General features: G+C 43.6%; 3 protein-coding genes across 4 annotated transcripts; 2 read left to right on the top strand and 1 right to left on the bottom strand.

Annotated features, from left to right (window-relative positions):
- Window positions 1-1286: 1286 nt before the first annotated feature.
- On the top strand, window positions 1287-3469 carry LOC111960903 (homeobox protein vex1-like). The gene is made up of 3 exons (XM_070439545.1): window positions 1287-1515; window positions 1848-2128; window positions 2628-3469. Exons 1-3 carry the CDS (start codon window positions 1287-1289, stop codon window positions 2985-2987), a joined length of 870 nt encoding a protein of 289 aa, XP_070295646.1. The 3' UTR covers window positions 2988-3469.
- Window positions 3470-3948: 479 nt separating this feature from the next.
- Window positions 3949-6647, bottom strand: LOC111961847 (histone H2A.V). 2 transcript variants are annotated; one of them, XM_023984432.2, is made up of 5 exons: window positions 6539-6647; window positions 5602-5679; window positions 5335-5448; window positions 5068-5197; window positions 3949-4914 (listed from the first exon to the last, which is right to left on the bottom strand). In XM_023984432.2, the coding sequence occupies exons 1-5, from the start codon at window positions 6539-6541 to the stop codon at window positions 4853-4855; spliced, it is 387 nt and encodes a 128-aa protein (XP_023840200.1). In that variant the 5' UTR covers window positions 6542-6647; the 3' UTR covers window positions 3949-4852. The 2 variants fall into 2 exon arrangements, with proteins under 2 accessions (XP_023840200.1, XP_070298949.1); XM_070442848.1 differs by lacking the exon at window positions 6539-6647 and having other exon boundaries at window positions 5564-5614.
- Window positions 6648-9748: 3101 nt separating this feature from the next.
- Window positions 9749-12448, top strand: LOC111961846 (transcriptional regulator protein Pur-beta). The gene has a single exon (XM_023984431.3). The coding sequence runs from the start codon at window positions 9764-9766 to the stop codon at window positions 10820-10822; it is 1059 nt and encodes a 352-aa protein (XP_023840199.2). The 5' UTR covers window positions 9749-9763; the 3' UTR covers window positions 10823-12448.
- Window positions 12449-18350: the final 5902 nt, after the last annotated feature.

Here is an 18350-nt window from a genome sequence, read left to right as displayed (position 1 = left end):
ACTCCAATGGGAAACTAAATAGTTTCCATAAATGTAAAAGAGTGATGTGGTTGATTGAAGGCCAATTTTATAATTCTACGCTTTTGGCGACATGACCAGTTTAAAGACATATTCAAAGGTTGAATGACTTGCCAGTAGGCCTATACTGTAGCACCAGCAGATCCTGGAATGTATGAAGTTGTAATTTCATATGATGAGATATACAATGATGGGTGTTATTGGATCAGTTAATCATATTAATAAATATAGTGAAACATTCTATTTGTATTCCATGGATGGAGCCGAGGAGCAGGAGGAAACGCTTCAGTGTTAAAGGAATAGTTCACCAAAATTACAAAAAAATATATTTTTCTTATTCTGCTTAATGGAAAGATATGACATCAATCCATGCTTTGGTTTAGTTTCCCTGCTTACAGGTTAAGGAAACCAATGCGTAATTTTGTTATTTGGGTGAGCTATCCTGATAAGAATACAATATGTTATTTAAGAATACATGTACAGGATGATTTAGCTCCCGAATGGCGCAGCAGTCTAAGCCACTGCATCTCAGTGCTACAGGTGTCACTATAGACCCTGGTTCAATCCCGGGCTGTATCACAACCGGCCGTGATCGGGAGTCCCATAGGGTGGCGCACAATTGGCCCAGCGTCATCTGGGTTAGGGTAGGGTTTGGCAGGGGTAGGCTATCATTGTAAATAAGAATTTGTTCTTAACTGACTTGCCTAGTTAAATGAAATAAAAATGAAATAATGAGCCCTTGCTCTCACACACACTCATAGGGCTGTATTGGGAGGGGAAGTGAGGACAGTATGAATGGGATGGGGGGGGTAACCTTTCCAGACTCACTGGAGCCAGCGGGTAATAGCCTCATCTCATTCAGGTTGATTGAGATGTCTTAATTACTGCAGTTGTGAAAACTGAAGGAGGAAGGGGAGGATGTTCTTTGATCCTTAGCTGAGTGAGTTGTAAATGAGGAATTCCCTGGATAAATACTGACTCTACTCCTGAGACTCAGATCATTACTCCATTTACCAGGACACTGACCCGCTGAGAGAGAACACACAGTCTTCACTGGATTTACCCAGCTTTGAGAAAAGGTTGTTTGCATTTCTGGAACCCAAAGGATAACATTAGATTATATTCCTCCAAAAGGACAAGTTTTTCCACCCAAACAACAGGGCTTTTGCTGGATTTTGATTTATTTTGTTGGATATCTTCATCGTCCAACCATGAGGGGACATTTCTCCATCGAGTGGCTTGCCCAAAGTAGCCAGGTATTAGGAAGCATGAGACCCTCGCCTCTCCCCTCTTCCTGGACCTCTGTTGGACCCAACAGCACCTCTGTGACCCAACCTGAGAGCCTGCCTGGGTTCTACTGCCGACCGAGACCCGAGAATCAGGAGAACCAGGCAAGGAGAGGACAGGGGCTCAACCCATGCAGTTATCCCTGCCTGGCAGGCCCTGAGATGGGCACATATACCAAGAGGAGTAGCCCCCTCCACCACAACCACCAAGGTAGGTTCACTCTCCCTCAAATGAACTCACATCAGGATCTGAGCTTAGATGGGGAACATACATTCATTTAAATAGTGTCTTGTTGTTTTGGGGTGTGTTTTAAGCTATGTATTGGAGGAATTAATTGACTCAGAGATAGAGAATTCATAAGCAATAGCTACATCTGATTTGGCTCTTAAAGTGCTGAAAGCTCCATAGTTTGGACGCACCTCAGAGACATGAATTTGTTTGAAAGGTTCAGAGCACACAACCGTTTTGGGAACCACTATGATGTGACATAATGATGGATTTGAAATCTAACTTCTCTCCATTTCTACTCCCTCTCTCCTCAGAAGTGGCTGAGACTGGCTTCATCAGTAGAACAGAGGAGGAAACGTCAGGGTACGAGAGCGAAGGCGGGCGATCCCTCTCCCCCACCACCCCCCCGGACGGCACCTTCACCTCTCCCTCCTTGTCTCCCATCTCTCTCTCTCTTTCTACGGGGAGGCGGCCACGTACAGCCTACAAAGTGGAGCAGATAAACAGTCTGGAGAAGGCCTTCAAGAGAAATGCCTACCTGGGCACTCAGGACAAGGCCGAGCTCTGCAAGAGACTCAACCTTACAGACAAACAGGTAGGCCCCCCCCCGAAAGCTTGCAAGATCGAATCCCTCAACTGACAAGGTAGAAATCTGTCATTCTGCCTCTGAACACTCACACTGTTCCTAGGCCATAATTGAAAATAAGAATTAGTTCTTAACTGACTTGCCTAGTTAAATAAAGGTTAAAAAATTGTCAAATTACCCGCCAAACCATGGGTAATTTTGTTAGTTACGCCCACTCAGATATATTTAAAACTGCAAACATTTCTCTCTGCCCCATGGCAAAATGTGTAGAATTGCAGCAAACCTGCTTTAAAAGTGTAACATTTTGGGGCCTCCCGAGTGGTGCAGCGGTCTACAGCACTTTCACTTAGGTCCCCCAAAAGGCTAGGACTGCATGTGTGTGGGTATAGATGTGCATATGCAGACCCGCAAGCCACTGCGGCCCTTAATAATGAGTTCAGATTTTGTGGCCCCATCAAAGTTGCCCATCAATCCCTGAACTAACTCTTCTCTCTTTGTTTCTCCTCAGATCCGTAACTGGTTCCAGAACAGGCGTATGAGAATGAAGAGGATGGTCCAGGATGTTCTGGCCCAAGCCTGCCAAGCTAAAGTAACCTCTCACCTGCTGCACTACACCGAGCTACAGGCCTACCGCCCTGGCCACAACCCCACCTACCATCCCCATCACGCAGGAGCCGAGGGGGGCACTTCCACCCCATACCTCCACCCCCACTACAGCTCCTCCGTGGCCGGTCCAGCACTGCCCAGCCTCCCTGCCACCCCCATGCACTCTTTATACCAATACGCCAGCCTCCCCGTTCTGGTGATGCCCACTCCCGGGTCTAACCCACTGATGGGGGCCTACCAGTCTCACTCTCACCTGTGTTAGAACTTTTGGATGAAATAGGGTGGTTCTCAATAGTCTGAAGTGATTTAAAGGAAGTGAGATGAGGGTAGAAGCTACTTTAGAGATGTATCCCACTACCTCTTCACCAGCTTCTATACTATTCTAATGTATTGACAACTGAAAAAGCTACTTAATTAAAGGAGTGGTGAAATTGTTAAGTTTTCCACTCAGGGTAGAGTGCAATAATGAATGTGTACCTGCTTTCTTTTGTATTGTCATACTGTAAGTTCTATTCAAGTATATTCACTTTTAATGAATCTATGTGGCAGCTGTATGTGTTCTAAAGAAGTGAGAAATATACCTTTTTTTTGTTCTTCAATTGCATTATAATCAAGATAATATCTTTTCCTCCACTTGATTTATATATTTGGAAGTATCGTTAAAAATACAAACATAATGACTGAATATAGACTGGATTTTGTTGTACTGTGATAGAATGTCTGATGACTTCAAACACCTCAATATCTCTGACCAGTTTACAAGTGGTTGAGGGCCACCTACTGCCTAACAGAGAAGTTGTCATGCTGTGTGGATGTGACTCAGTATGCACCAGCTAACTCACATCTTTTCTTTCTGCTTGCATTTAGTTTTTATATTTTGATGTGCATTTTCTGTAATCAAGGCTCATCTGTAAGAGATTGTGGTCTCAGTATGACTCCCTGATAAAATTAAGCTTACATTTAAGAGAGAAGGTCCACACTCATGTGTCGTGAAAAATGTTAAATTGATTTCTCAGAACAAACGTCTCACTAAACTTTAGTGTTTTATTTCCCCCCCACCTCAAATTCATGAGTGCCGACCAACCTTCATTCTCCACTGAATAAAATTAAATAATAACTAAACTACTATATCTCTAAAGATAAGCGAGGTCAAAGCTACATAGAAAACCATTAATCATATTCTGGCTAAAATATGAATAACACACACAGGTAGTTTTAAAAAAAAGACTTTATCTTTTGTAGGTATAAAACAAGTTTGTAGCAAAATCCAATCAACTCAAAGTTTTTCAGAACATGACAAGAACTTCAGCATTTGTTGGTCAGTAGCTAGGTTTCCATCCAATTGGCAACAGATTTTCATGCGAATACTCAAAAATGTACATAATGAAAATATGCAAAATTTTCCATCAGTGGCATTTCCACCAAACTGACTTTTTACAGATAGAAATCTGTGTGATAACAGTGCCCACAAAATATACTTTTTTGCTTACATTTTCATGTACCGAATAAAAAATCTAAAGTTCCATGTATGTGTTTCCATCGCATTTTCAACTCTACCGGTAGTTGTCACAAAAATTGTTGCATTAACTAGCAAATATGCCTACTCTGTGGTTATTGGAAAGGAGCATCAAGCTCATCACCATACACTTTCACCACCCTGTGAAGTTCATCATAAAATTTCATCTGTAGCCTAATAAAATGCATTGTTTCTTCTTATCAATATTTGTGCATAAAGGAGTTTTCACTGGCATTTCTCGCATCATACATTTTACCAACACAAAAAGATCGCACCATGTCGAACAAACAAATTGTCCGTTGGCATTTATGAAATTGTACCGAAAATTCCTGTTTCCATCACAGCTGTTTATTTTTATTTTTTATACACTATGAATTTACTCGCATAAAAACTGGATGGAAATGTGGTTATTGCACAAGTTTCTTGTCTGCAAAAAACCCTACCCTAAAACACACCCCTTTAAAACAGTACAAATCAACACATACCTCAAAGACTACACATCTCCCTCGAGAGACTACAACTATGGTTACAAACCCCCCCCCCCCCAAAGTATGAGAAATAAAATGAACATGGCTGCCCATTCCTTCCTGGTGATGTGGGAGGTCACTCCTCTATGCAGTCTTCTGTTGGCCCTTCTTTCCAATCAGAGACTTGTGGATGTGAGGGATCACACCTGCAGGAGGGAGAAAAAGGGACATTACGAATGGGTGCTAGTGATACACATTGGTAGGTGAAGAGATGAGTTTGCCCTACCCCATGTAATATAAAGTGCTTTGAGTTCCTGGAAGAACAATACATAAACCCAATTCATTAGTTTACAACTCACCTCCTCCAGCGATGGTAGCCTTGATGAGCGAGTCCAATTCCTCATCTCCGCGGATGGCCAGCTGTAAGTGACGTGGAGTGATACGCTTCACCTTCAGATCCTTGGAGGCGTTCCCTGCCAACTCCAACACCTGAAAGGGAAACACAAAAATATGTTCAGTAAGTGTGCGTTAGGGAAGTGTTGGAGAAAAAGCCTGCTCTATTGACCTTCGTCAGAGTCCTCAATGAGTCTCCTTTTTTTGGGAGGGGTTAAATAAAAGCATCTCACTTCAGCGGTAAGGTACTCCAAGATGGCGGCGCTGTAGACGGCTGCGGTGGCTCCCACTCTGCCATGGCTGGTGGTCCTGGTTTTCAGGTGTCTGTGGATACGGCCCACCGGGAACTACACAGGGAGAAACATACACACAATGAGAAACCCTCTAGGCAGAATGTTATGTAGGATTCACTTGTGACTAATTCAACAGGGAAAACCCGGGAAAAGAGACTGAGGTTCACACGTGACCACAGAAAACCAGGGGAAAGAGTGGGTACATGCCTGGAGTCCAGCCCTCTGGGAGCGAGAAACAGCCTTTGCCTTAGCTTTACCACTGTCCTTTCCAGCTTTTCCTCCTGCCTGGAAGGGGACAAACAGAAATTCAGTGAAATGACTTATGATACATCAACTTGATAAAATGTTTTTGGGTGAAAAAGACTCAATGTAGCGTTGGTGTACAAATAAATTATTACTACACTAGCATTTTCTTAATGTTATTTTTGTTTACAACTTCAAGTAAATCGAAGAATGCACATGCAACCTGTCATTACAATCACACTTATCCCGCCAACTGGAAGATAATGGACAATTTCCGGTATATAGTTTGCCTAAGTGTCATTTGATTTATTGAAGATGATTCATTCAAATGTTGCAAACAAAAAAAATCTAAATATGCATAAATACCCAGTAAGAATGGTTTTACAATATCTATCTAAAACTGTAAAATATTGGTATGCTTGTAGCTAGCTAAAGTTAGCACAGGTTTTCTTGGATGCTTGCCAGTAGTATATCTGTGCTCGCTAGGCGGATTAGTGCTAACCTGGTTTAGCTAGCTAGCTCGGTGGAAACTTGCTACCGTAACGTTAATTCAATACACAACCCAAACTTTGCGAATATCTTGGAATATTAACATAATAAGAATCAGAAAGAGGCGGGGGGTAACGTAGCCAGATATTAGATATGGTTGAAATAAGTATGAGAAGCGAGTCGGTTGTAAAACAGATGGCGTACTAGCTAAATGTAGATGGCGCTCTTTCGTTAGCTAGCTTTCGAGTGTCAGTCGACGACGTCCTAACGTTATTTTGCACGCAAGCTTGAATTCGTGAATGCTACTAGCCCGTTTAGCATATCATTTACATTTAATCCAAATTACTATAGTATGTCCTATAATACAGAGTGCACACACAGAATGTGCATAAAATAATCAAAAACTCGTTACCATGTCGCCGGTGACTTTTCCCTGGTCTATATCGAAACGGAGAGAAACAATAAACCACGAAGCAACGCCAAGCGGATGAATGAGGATTCCTCGAGCTTCCAGAGCCAACCAATAGCTTTTCTGCTTGCTGGTTCGAACGGTCTCTTCAACCAATTGCAATCGTGTTTGTACAGTGTTTACTCATTCCTGCAACTGTATTGGACGTTTTGGGACAGGAGAAACACCAGAGAAATACTACCGCATTTATAATTCACTGAAGGTACGGTCACACAAGTAGGTCCTACATGCAGATTAAGATGAAATACCCAAAATTCTGTGACATTAACTAATTTAAACTACATAATCCATGTAATTGAGTATATATATGAATTTTAGAAATAATGACTGTCTCATTGTTTAATCTTTTTTTCCGGTGAAATTCAGAATGATCATTCAGATAGAACGAATGAGTAGCTACATTTGTACTTAGGTTTTTTAATAAATGAATAATGATGGGATTTATATTGTGCTTTTCCAGGTGCTCAGAGCGTTACATTGTATTAGAAAAACTCCTCTCATCCATCACACTACCAATAACTCTGACGTACCTGAATCCCATGTCACTCTGTTCACCATCTCTCACTTGATCAACGTTGATGCTGCCAGACCCGGGTAAAATGCATGAGTGCTGTGATTTAGTTTGGCTGGCACAATCGAAGCAATAAAAATGCCCCAAAAGTGCAAACTCCAAACTAGTAAGTGATGTGCCCCTCAACTAACCTAGCCTGCTTTACAATATTTGACCAATGTTATCTGCCAGTAGATTCAAAACCCTGTACCAGTGGACATTGATGTTTGCAACCTATGTAGTAGGTGAGCAGGCTAGGCACTGTGTTGGCTGCTGCCCTTCCTCCTGGGGTGCATTCAAAAGGATGCAAATTTACAAAATGTTAAAATATAAATTTAGTATATTCGACCAATGTTTGTATTGATATTGTCTTGTTAGGATTTAGGTTAAACATTGTTTTACAAAGAAGTAAATAAAACATGTAATGTAAAGCCTAGACTGTGGTTTTAATAAGTATTTACTCTAATCTTATCTAATTGACAGAGAGAAGCATGTCTGTATTCTACTATCTGAACTTTATGTAGCGTTATGCCCTCTGGCTCACCCATCTTCCTTGTGAGAGAAGCCCATCCCAGTCAGGCCTCCTTAGTGGTGGAGTGAGTCCCCTCTGCTGCCAGTGCTGCTGTGTTTGGAACTGGACTGGACTGATGGGCATTACAAATCAGGGCACCTACATAGGAGATTAAATATCAATGTGGTTTGAGCACCCCCATAAGTGTCACTGTCAAGAATATGTTGGGCACCCCAATATTCAATGTGTAATTTGTACCCTTGACTTACGTGATAAAAGGTGAAATATAATGGGATAAAACATCGGTATGGGTGTTGCCTGCCTGCTGGATGTACACTGAGTGTACAAAACATTAGGAACACCTTCCTAATATTGAGTTGCACCCCCTTTTGCCCTCAGAACAGCCTCAATTCATTGGGCATGGATTCTACAAGGTGACTTCAATGCTTCACACAGTTGTGTCAAGTTGGCTGGATGTCCTTTAGGTGTTGGACCATTCTTGATACACACAGGAAGCTGTTGAGTGTGAAAAACCCAGCAGCGTTGCACAGTTCTTAACACTCAAACCGGTGCGCCTAGCACCTACTACCATACCCTGTTCAAAGGCACTTAAATCTTTTGTCTTGACTATTAACCCTCTGAATGGCATGCATACATTTTCACGCTCAATTGTCTCAAGGCTTAAACATCCTTCTTTAACCTATCTCTTCCCTTACATTTACACTGAATTAAGTGGATTTAACAAGTGACATCAATAAGGGATCACATTTTTCACCTGCATTCACCTGGTCAGTTTATGTCATGGACATAGCGGTTCCTAATGTTCCTAATAATTTGTACACTCAGTGTATATGAGGTCAATGTAAAGAGGGCCTCTTTGCCACATTATCAATATACTGTAGCGTGCTTGTTTTGGAACCAGAGTGACCTGGGCCCAGTTTAAAAAAAAATCCAGATCAAAATTACGCTTTGTTGTCTCAACCCAGTTACCCCATTCAATTTTGTTCCCCCTTCCTTTTAGAAAATATTTAGACCAAATTGCATGGGATCATTTAACATGATCTTTGTTGTAGCATATGATGTGATATGTTATGGTTTGATTCTGTTTTTGTCTTTTAAACTACATTAAAAAAACAACGAGGGATCACATCTGAGGGAGGAACAGAATTGAACTCATGTTTTTATCTGAATTAAATGTTTTGAAAAACTGGGCACTGGGTTCGAGTCTTAACCAATCCACCACTGAATTCCCTACACTGGTGTCAGAAGTGAGATAGTGGAGGAGGGATACATAGTGTAGTGATCTTTGGTGCTTGCCTCTGAATCAGAGACCCATGTTCAAGTCCAGTGTACAACCCCTCTGAATTTGCTACAGTACTAGCTGACTGATCATGGGTCGATTGTTTGATTGGTGTCATTGGTGGCAGGTAGTCTAGTGGTTAAGAGAGTTGGGCCAGTAACCAAAAGGTTGCTTGTTCGAATCCCTGATCCGACTAGGTGAAAACATCTGCCGTTGCGACATTGAGCAAGGCACTTAACCCTAATTGCTCTGGATAAAAGCGTCTGCTAAATGACAAATAAAATAAAAATAATATGGGCACCACTGTGGTGGAATTAATAGCAACATTCATATCTGGATGACAGGGAAAATATTAGCAGTTACATGGTTAAATATTTTTTGTACCAATGCCTAGGTTTATGAAAATGTACAAGGTAAAATGTATTAATCTCAGTGTAAATGGCTGGTCTTTTGTGACATTGTCAAATGACTGTCACTGTATAGTATAAGTGTAACAATTGATATGGAATTGCTTTTATTACTGCTTTTGTCTGTAGTATTCCACCAGTCTAGAATTTCACGTTTGCACAGTTTTGCCTTAAATGCCATAGCAACTGCACAGAAAAGGATCAGCTACAATTTATTGGAACTTCATAGTAAAAATGGTTGTAAAAATGTTGGCCCGTTGATTGGACGGTGGTGTGGTCGTGATCCCGGTGTCCAGTAGGGTAAAAGCTCAACGAGAATTACGTCAACAGAACCTACATCTGAACCAATTAAATGTTACAAGGTTAAGATGTAAGCGTAATTGACAGCGGAAATCGACCAATGAGGGAAAGAGAATTCGTTGAACCTGGAGTGATTGGCAGACCCAAGGCCAATGCGGGAGCGCTTGGGGCGGGTTTTGGTGATGACCATGAAGGGGGTGTGCAAGCCGAGAGGGAGATACGCAGGAGAGGGAGAAGCTGGCTGGCGGTGCTGAAGATGGCGGATGGTGACAGTGGGAGCGAGCGCGGCGGTGGCAGCAGCGGAGGAGGAGGAGGTGGAAGCGGGTTCCAGCACTCCCAGAGAGAGCAGGAGACCCAGGAGCTGGCGTCCAAGCGACTGGATATTCAGAACAAGCGCTTCTACCTGGACGTCAAGCAAAACAACAAGGGCAGGTTCATCAAAATCGCCGAGGTCGGGGCTGGGGGCTCCAAAAGTCGCCTGACCCTGTCCATGTCAGTTGCGGCGGAGTTTCGCGACTACCTGGGGGATTTCATAGAGCACTACGCCCAACTGGGGCCTAGCAGCCCGGAGCAGATCGCCCAGTCCTCGGTCGGAGAGGATGGCGGGCCCAGGCGAGCCCTGAAGAGCGAGTTCTTGGTCCGTGAGAACCGTAAATACTACCTCGATCTGAAGGAGAACCAGCGGGGGAGGTTCCTGCGGATCCGACAGACCGTAAACCGAGGGCCCGGGTTCGGAGTAGGGGGGCCGGGAGGAGGCATGCAGGCCGGGCAGACCATAGCCCTTCCGGCCCAAGGCTTAATAGAGTTTAGAGACGCCCTTGCCAAGCATATAGATGATTACGGTGGAGACGACGAGGAGTTGGCGGGTGGAACGGCAGCTGGGGCCTATGGGGAGCTTCCCGAGGGCACATCCATCATGGTGGACTCTAAACGGTTCTTTTTCGACGTCGGGTCCAACAAATACGGCGTGTTCCTGCGAGTGAGCGAGGTCAAACCGAGCTACAGGAACTCTATCACCATCCCGTTCAAAGCGTGGGGGAAGTTCGGAGGAGCTTTCAGCCGCTATGCGGAGGAGATGAAAGAGATCCAGGAACGACAGCGGGATAAAGTTTATGAGAGAAGAGAGGAGTCGGAGGGAGAGGAGGTGGATGACGACTGAGTAGTTGAAACTGCTTATATAGTTCAGCTCACACAGTAAGATCAGCAATAGGATATGTGGCAGAAAAATGCAGAAATGACAGATTTAAGTGCATGACGAATCGAACTTTAATACTAGAAAATATCGTGGCGTTAAAAAGTAAATTTGACAGGGGAACTATTGATGTATTTAACACCTGGAGTTTGTTTATGAGGGTTAGATGGGGTGTGAAGTAAAACAAAAAGTTACAGTTATGGGACTAGAATAGTAGTGTGTAAATGAGACTTTTCTCATGGATTTAAAAAAGATTGCAATTGTGTTTTGTAGAAAAAGAAATATACCTAAAACCAGCAACTTGGTTTTCATAACAATTTAAGAAGCCAATGAAGTCTTTATAATAAATGTTTCCTTTCAAATATAGATATATATTTAAAAGAGTAAGGAGTGTACCTTGACCCCATTAATTTAGCTATTTCCATTTCTCCGTGTAAGGAGATAACCAGCATCCATTGTATTCCCATTCTAGGTCTCCTATGTGGGCAGTATGTGTGGGATCCTTACAAGTTAGTGAAAGTAGTAGGAAGGAATGTCTAGAATGCTGCCTGCTATCATTTCGTGGAGGTTTATATTTAGTGTGTTAACTGATAGAGATAGCTGTATAACACCCCTTAACAGACAATTATGATGAGAAACGTTACTGAGAGAACTATATCTGCAGGCCTATCTAAAGGCCTCAGACTAAATTGGAGCCGTGTGCTAAAGTAGTTAGCTCGCCGTATCACGTCACTCTCCAAACAAATAGACCTAAACATGGAGGAGTGGTTTTTGTTTTTTTACATATAAATGCCAGGCAATATTTACAAAGTCTGTTTCCTCTGACTTAATGGGTTTGAAAGTAATCTGTAAGTCTCTGTAAGAGTGGAGCAGTGTGTCTCCTCAGTCCTCACGCAATGTGGCCTGGTGTCAATAGATTGGCAGGCCTGTTAACCAATCGGCAACCAGGAAGGACAGTATCTTCCTGCTGTATGAGTGCCGTGGGAGCCTGCCCTCTCAGCGTTGACACACGGATGGGACCCCCACTTATCCACACACACACACACACCAACACACTGCGGGACCCTTGTGAGCAGGCCATTGCAAGTGATCACTGGGTGAAACCCGGAGCAGCTACTACTACTGTCACCCAGCCAGCCAGGCTGTGTGGGGCATCAATGATAACATACCACCAGCTCCTCTGCTCAGGCCCTGCCAGTAGAGACCACACACACTCTGTCTCAGAGCCCAGGCCTCAGCACCGCCACACCACTAACATCACACTACGCCACTGGACAGTAAAGAATGGATGGATGGTTTCCTTTTTATTTCGAAAGAGAACTATATTGAAAGAAGATTATACGTATAAAAGAGAAGATACTGAACAAACCAGCATACAATATTTTTTAAATACCTTAAAAAGAAAAGGAAAAATGTATATGAATTATATAGCCTAAGTATTTCATGAAACATAGCTGGGATGTGACTAAATAGTCCATGATGTTTTCTTTTAGTTTTTTCTTTATTTTCACTTTCATTTTCATTTGTTGGGTTTCTCCCAGAGAGTGAAAGAAATAACACTTCTGTGATTAAAAAGAATATAAATGCAAAAGATACTGTGATTGTTACTTCAGAAAATCCCTTTCTCCCCCTCTCCCCTCCTCACTCTAACAACCAGCAGCTGCTGAAAGGTACTTCATAGTTCTCCATTTTAACTTTCTCTTCTTAGGTTGTATGAGTTTTAAAGGTCCTACTACAACCAGTGAAAATAATTATAGTCCCAGCTATTCTCTGTTGCTTGTAGTTGTTCCCAAATAAACATGTAGAACCAGTCACAGGCAGTTGATCTGAGTTGGGGGAAAACTACCCAACGCATCGTCAATGTCTAGGAGCCTTCATATTACACATTCTCAACTCCAAGCTTGAAGTTGCTTTCTGTTTAACTTATGCCATTTAACTTTGTTGCCAGTGCCATCAAGGCAATTCAGTGTTTTTGTAATTGAAAACGACTACTAAATAGTGTGCTATAACTACATGAGAAGGCAAACTCAAAGCACTGACGGACATTCAGGGCTCAGTTAGGTATTTAAAATGCGTAGTAAACCAATTGCTTTCTGACACTAAATGTGTGGTGTTGGATTATTTGCCACTTTGTTGTTGCACTTTAAGATAGTAAACACAATGTCAAATTATTTCTTAGACTCAGCCAGTTTAGGGAGGGGGGGGGTCTCCGGGGGGAGGCTCCATTCTTCTCCCCAGCACAATCTCAGTGACACGGCAGCTGTCGTAAACGTGTGCTCTGCTGTTGCAACATATCAAGACCCTCCTCTCTTCATCAGTCAATAAAGTAGCTCTTTACTTAGGAAAACAGCATATCTGGCCTAAACATTTACCTCAAAACAACACAAGGTAAATGTCTCAAGCATACAGAAGAAATAGGAGCTATAAGGCATATCTTTCTGGTTTTGATCTACACATTTGTCACAACTGTTCAAATAAATGAGTGTGTTTGAGATACTCAGACTCGTCTTATAATATGTCTGCACAGATGATCGGTTCATTATCAACAGCAAAATATCTGTTGATTTGTATAATCTGTTTATCTGGAACAAGTGTCTCCATCAGACCAAATTAAACTAGGAGTAACATGTTTGAGGTACCAAATAAGTTGTCCTTAACCATATGTCTCGCAGATTACCCCCAATCCCAACCTTAACCATTTTGGGGGTTGAAAAAATATCTGCCCCTATATCTGAGGTTAGGGGTAACATCTACCTACATATGTGACTTGGTGAAAGCACGTGCCTTGTCGGCTGAGAGGGGAGGGTGAGCTCTGTCATGCGAAGCAGCAGGAAGACTACTGTAGGCGTAACCTGACTCCTCCTCCCCTGCAGTGGTCTCTTCCTCTGTTCTCTAGGCCTATCAGGTCTCTCGCCCTCTTTCTACCTCCTCTTTACTCTCTCTCTTTCTCTCTCCCGCTCTCTATCCCTTTCTTTCTTTCTTTCTTTCTTTCTTTCTTTCTGTAAATATGGAGTGAGAACAGCCGTGTGTGTGTGTGTGTGTGCTGACAGGGCAGAGGGTGCTATTTTAATGTTGGAGGCCTGGACAGAGTAACATTCCTCCTGTCGTGTCTAGGAGTCAGCTGTGCCATTAGATCCTGAGTGCCACACACACACACGCATGCTCATATACACACATGTACTCACATTCTCACACTCAGGGTTTGATAGTGTTAAAGCCTGTTCACACGCAGTGCACAAACCCAATTACAGACAGATGACAGACTGCACATCCAGAGTCCTGGCCGGACTGGACTAGCACAGATGCTCAGTGTCTCAGATATTACACAACAGTCAAACACAACCCATCACCACTCACCACATCAACACACACACACCACACACCACCCCACACACCAACACACACACACAAGCACACAACACACACACACCCCCAGCAGACACGTATTTTATTACACATCTTTCTGTCTGGTTAAGCAGCTGTGATGTGATGTTAGAGGAGAGAGGTTCAACATAGTCAACCATTCTGCCTGCCTGCTCTACCGGCTGTTAGTGGTGTGGGTTGGTGTGATGTGGTGCTGGTTGTGACATTGGTGAGTCACTAGAGAATTGGTGGTGTGTGTGTGTGTGTGTTTAGCAGTCATTGTGTGTTCCAGGAGGAGGCAGGGTTTGGCCAGTGATAAATGAAAGCTGACAAGCTCTCTCTCTCTCTCTTCTGCTCTCTCTCTCTCTCTCTCTCTTCTCTCTCTCTTCTCTCTCTCTCTCTCTCTTCTCTTCTCTCTCTCTTCTTCTCGTCTCTTATCTTCTTCTTCATCTCTCTATCTTCTCTCTGCTCTCTCTCTCTCTTCTCTCTCCTCTCTCTCTCTCTTTTCTACACACACACACATCCTCTCCTTCCATTCTCTTCTCTCTCCTTCTTCCCTCTGTCCTCATTCTCTTCCTCTCTCCATCTCTATCTCCTTTCCCCACTCCTCTCCTCTCTCCTCTCCCTCCTCTCCCCTCCCTCTTTCCTCTCTTCCCTCCTCTCCTCTTCTCCTCCTCTTCTTCCTCTCCTCTCCCTCTTCTCCTTCTCTAACTCTTCTCCTCCCTCTTCCCCTCTCTTCCTCTCTTCCTCCTCTTCTCCACTTCTCCTCTTCCCTCTCCTCTCTCATCTCTCCTTTTCCTCTCTTCCTCTTTCCCCTACTTCCTCTCTCTCTCTCCTCTCTCCCCATCTCTCTTCTCTCTTTCCTCCTCATCCCCTTCCTCTCTTCTCTCCTTCATCTATGTTCATGGCAAACTGTTTTTGTGAGGCAAGCATGAGAAGTTAACTGGATGTGGGGAAGAGAGAGAGACAGAGAGAGATCGAAGAAGAAGAGAGAGAGAAGAACGGCAGAGAGGAGAGAGAGGAGGAGAAGAGAGAGAGAGGAGAGAGAGGAAAAGAGAGAGAGCGAGAGAGAGGAGGAAGGAGAGAGGAGAGAGAGCAGAGAAGAGAATGAAACGATAGAGAGAAAGAGAGAAGAGACGAGATGAGAGAAGGAGAGAGGAGATGAGAGAGAGAGAAGAATAACGAAGAGAAGAGAGAGAGAGAGAGAGAGAGAGAGAGAGAGAGAGAGAGAGAGAGAGAGAGAGTGGCCTGTGGAGCGGAGGAACACACAGCAAGACTACACCACCCTATCCTGTGATGCTTTGAGAGTGTGTGTGCACCACCTGACACACGTTAAGATCTTAGGTTTAGACAATGAGTGTGTGTTGAGGGTTAGTAAAAGGGTTGTGGATGATTCTGGAAAATCCATTTCCCCCCTCGAGGTTGATAACGTGTTCTACTACCAGCTTCCTGCAGTGCAGTATGGGTTTACTCTGTTATTCCTTCAGGCTGTGCAAGCTTTGATATGGAGCCAGATACATTTCCCCATTGACACTGTTATACGGTCAGTTTTACGTCTGAACTGCACATAGATCAGTAATATCTCTGTTACTCCTTAGGCTAGAGTTTTACCCAGAGCTCCTGACACAACCATACGACGCAGCATCGATGATGTCACCCGCCACAAACACACATAGGCATAGTTGCAGACAAAAAGCTGGCAAATGCCCCTTTTAGCAAGCGACACAGGGTGGGGGATGAGGAGGGGGCATGAGAGGGAGGTTAGCTCTAAACCCCATGTCAGTGTGTGGACAGATCGACAGGAAGCAGCTTTCACACACAGAGGGAAGGGCAAATGAGAACATTTCCTGCTGGACTCTCCACCCATCAGATTCCTCCTGATGACAAATTTGACTTCCTATTTCTCTTAGATGGGAGAACGATGCGTTTACTCTTATAAACAAATCTATGGTCATTTTTGCATTATAAGTCATCCCCTGGGCACAGATCTAGAATCTGCTTACCCTCCCCAAATCCTGACCGTAATAATTATGGGGGGAAACGCAATACTGACCTTAAATCAGTGTCTAGAGGCAACGTCATCCTACAGTCCTACTGTCCTACTAGTATTTCTGTCCTGACTGATCCTTTCCTTACAGACAGCCTCACGCTGACCTCAAATCCTCCCCCCAACGTCACACAGACAAACCTTCTCTTCTTCAAGCACAGGAGATGTGTGAGAGAAAGAGAGAGAGAGGGAGGGAAGTGGAAGTAGTGAGACTATGAGCCATGTCATATCACACTGGGCTCTGTGCCAGATCAAGCTGAGATTATTCCACATGCTCCCAGCAGCTCTCTGCCATCACGCTAAGTGTGTGTGTGTGGATTCAACACTTGAGCAATTGAGGAAGCCTGTAAAACACCTTGGCTTGGACCCATGTGTGACTGTATGACATCATAGTGTTGGCCAGTGTGTATAAAAGCCCTTTATAAAGATAGAGTTAAAACTATTATCCCTGTATGATTAGATCAGAATGGTAGCTAGCGATAATAAGCCTACACCAACAGTAGTCAGTGTCTCATCAGTGGAGCTAAGCATCAGCTGGGTCACTTTCTACAACCGTATTTGATCATAATGTGAGAGTCCAGTGTGTATGTGTGTGTCTGTGTGTGTGTGAATGCGTACATGCATGTAAGCGGGTGTGTGTGTTGCATGATTCAGAGGGCAAGGTCCAAAAGGCTTCTTAACAGCTTCTACCCCCAAGCTATAAGACTGCTGAACAATGAATCACCCGGACTATTTACATTAACCCCCCCCAGCTGCTACTCGCTGTTTATTATCCACGCATAGTCACTTCACCCCTACCTACATGTACAAATTACCTCAACTAACCTGTACCCCCGCACATTTACTCGGTACCGGTACCCCCTGTATATAGCCTCGTTATTGATATGTAATTTTATTTATTTGTATTTCACCTTTGTTTAACCAGGGAGGCTAGTTGAGAACAAGTTCTCATTTACAACTGCGACCTGACCAAGATAAAGCAAAGCATTGCGACACAAACAACAACACAGAGTTACACATGGAATAAACAAACATACAGTCAATAATACAATAGAGGAGGTCTATATACAGTGTGTGCTAATTAGGTAGATTAAGGGGGGTGAGGCAATAAATAGGCCATAGTGGCAAAATTATTACAGTATGGCAAATTAAATACTGGGGCAATAGATGTGCAGAAGATGAGTGTGCAAGTAGCGATACTGGGGTGCAAAGGAGCAAAATAAATAAAATAAATAACAATATGGTGATGAGGTAGTTGGATGGGCTGTTTACAGATTGGCTATGTACAGGTGCAGTGATCTGTGAGCTGCTCTGACAGCTGGTACTTATAGTTAGTGAGGGAGATATGGGTCTCCAGCTTCAGTGATTTTTGCAGTTCGTTCCAGTCATTGGCAACAGAGAACTGGAAGGAAAGGCGGTCGAAGGAGGAATTGGCTTTGGGGGTGACAAGTGAAATATACCTGCTGGAGCGCGTGCTACAGGTGGGTGCTGCTATGGTGACCAGTGAGCTGAGATAAGGCGGGGCTTTACCAAGAAATTACTTATAGATGACCTGGAGCCAGTGGGTTTGGCGACGGATATGAAGCGAGGGCCAGCCAACGAGAGCATACAGGTCGCAGTGGTGGGTAGTATATGGGGATTTGGTGACAAAACGGATGGCACTGTGATAGACTGCATCCAATTTGCTGAGTAGAGTGTTGGAGGCTATTTTGTAAATGACATCGCCGAAGTCGAGGATCGGTAGGATAGTTAGTTTTACTAGGGTATGTTTGGCAGCATAAGTGAAGGATGCTTTGTTGCAAAATAGGAAGCCGATTCTAGATTTCATTTTGGATTGGAAATGCTTAATGTGAGTCTGGAAGGAGAGTTTACAGTCTAACCAGACACCTAGGTATTTGTAGTTGTCCACATATTCTAAGTCAGAACCGTCCAGAGTAGTGATGCTAGGTGGGTGGGCGGGTGCGGGCAGCAATCGGTTGAAGAGCATGCATTTAGTTTTGCTTGCATTTAAGAGAAGTTGGAGGCCACAGAAGGAGAGTTGTATGGCATTGAAGCTCGTCTGGAAGTTAGTTAACACAGTGTCCA

Source organism: Salvelinus sp. IW2-2015, linkage group LG4q.1:29, assembly GCF_002910315.2.
Source record: "Salvelinus sp. IW2-2015 linkage group LG4q.1:29, ASM291031v2, whole genome shotgun sequence".
NCBI classification, from domain to species: domain Eukaryota; kingdom Metazoa; phylum Chordata; class Actinopteri; order Salmoniformes; family Salmonidae; genus Salvelinus; species Salvelinus sp. IW2-2015.
The sequence above is the reverse complement of the archived record's forward strand: the minus strand, read 5'-3'. Positions and strand labels throughout refer to the sequence as shown.

What these genes read in the sequence shown, in the direction of transcription:
- LOC111960903 (XM_070439545.1), top strand. Translation starts at nt 1,287, where the DNA reads ATGAGACCCTCGCCTCTCCCCTCTTCCTGGACCTCTGTTGGACCCAAC. An exon ending in CCTCCACCACAACCACCAAG is followed by an intron (nt 1,516 to 1,847) that starts GTAGGTTCACTC and finishes CTCTCTCCTCAG; the next exon opens with AAGTGGCTGAGACTGGCTTC. An exon ending in TCAACCTTACAGACAAACAG is followed by an intron (nt 2,129 to 2,627) that starts GTAGGCCCCCCC and finishes GTTTCTCCTCAG; the next exon opens with ATCCGTAACTGGTTCCAGAA.
- LOC111961847 (XM_023984432.2), bottom strand. An exon ending in CCCAGAGGGCTGGACTCCAG is followed by an intron (nt 5,449 to 5,601) that starts GCATGTACCCAC and finishes CTCCCTGTGTAG; the next exon opens with TTCCCGGTGGGCCGTATCCA. An exon ending in TGGAGTACCTTACCGCTGAA is followed by an intron (nt 5,198 to 5,334) that starts GTGAGATGCTTT and finishes TTTCCCTTTCAG; the next exon opens with GTGTTGGAGTTGGCAGGGAA.
- LOC111961846 (XM_023984431.3), top strand. Translation starts at nt 9,764, where the DNA reads ATGAGGGAAAGAGAATTCGTTGAACCTGGAGTGATTGGCAGACCCAAG.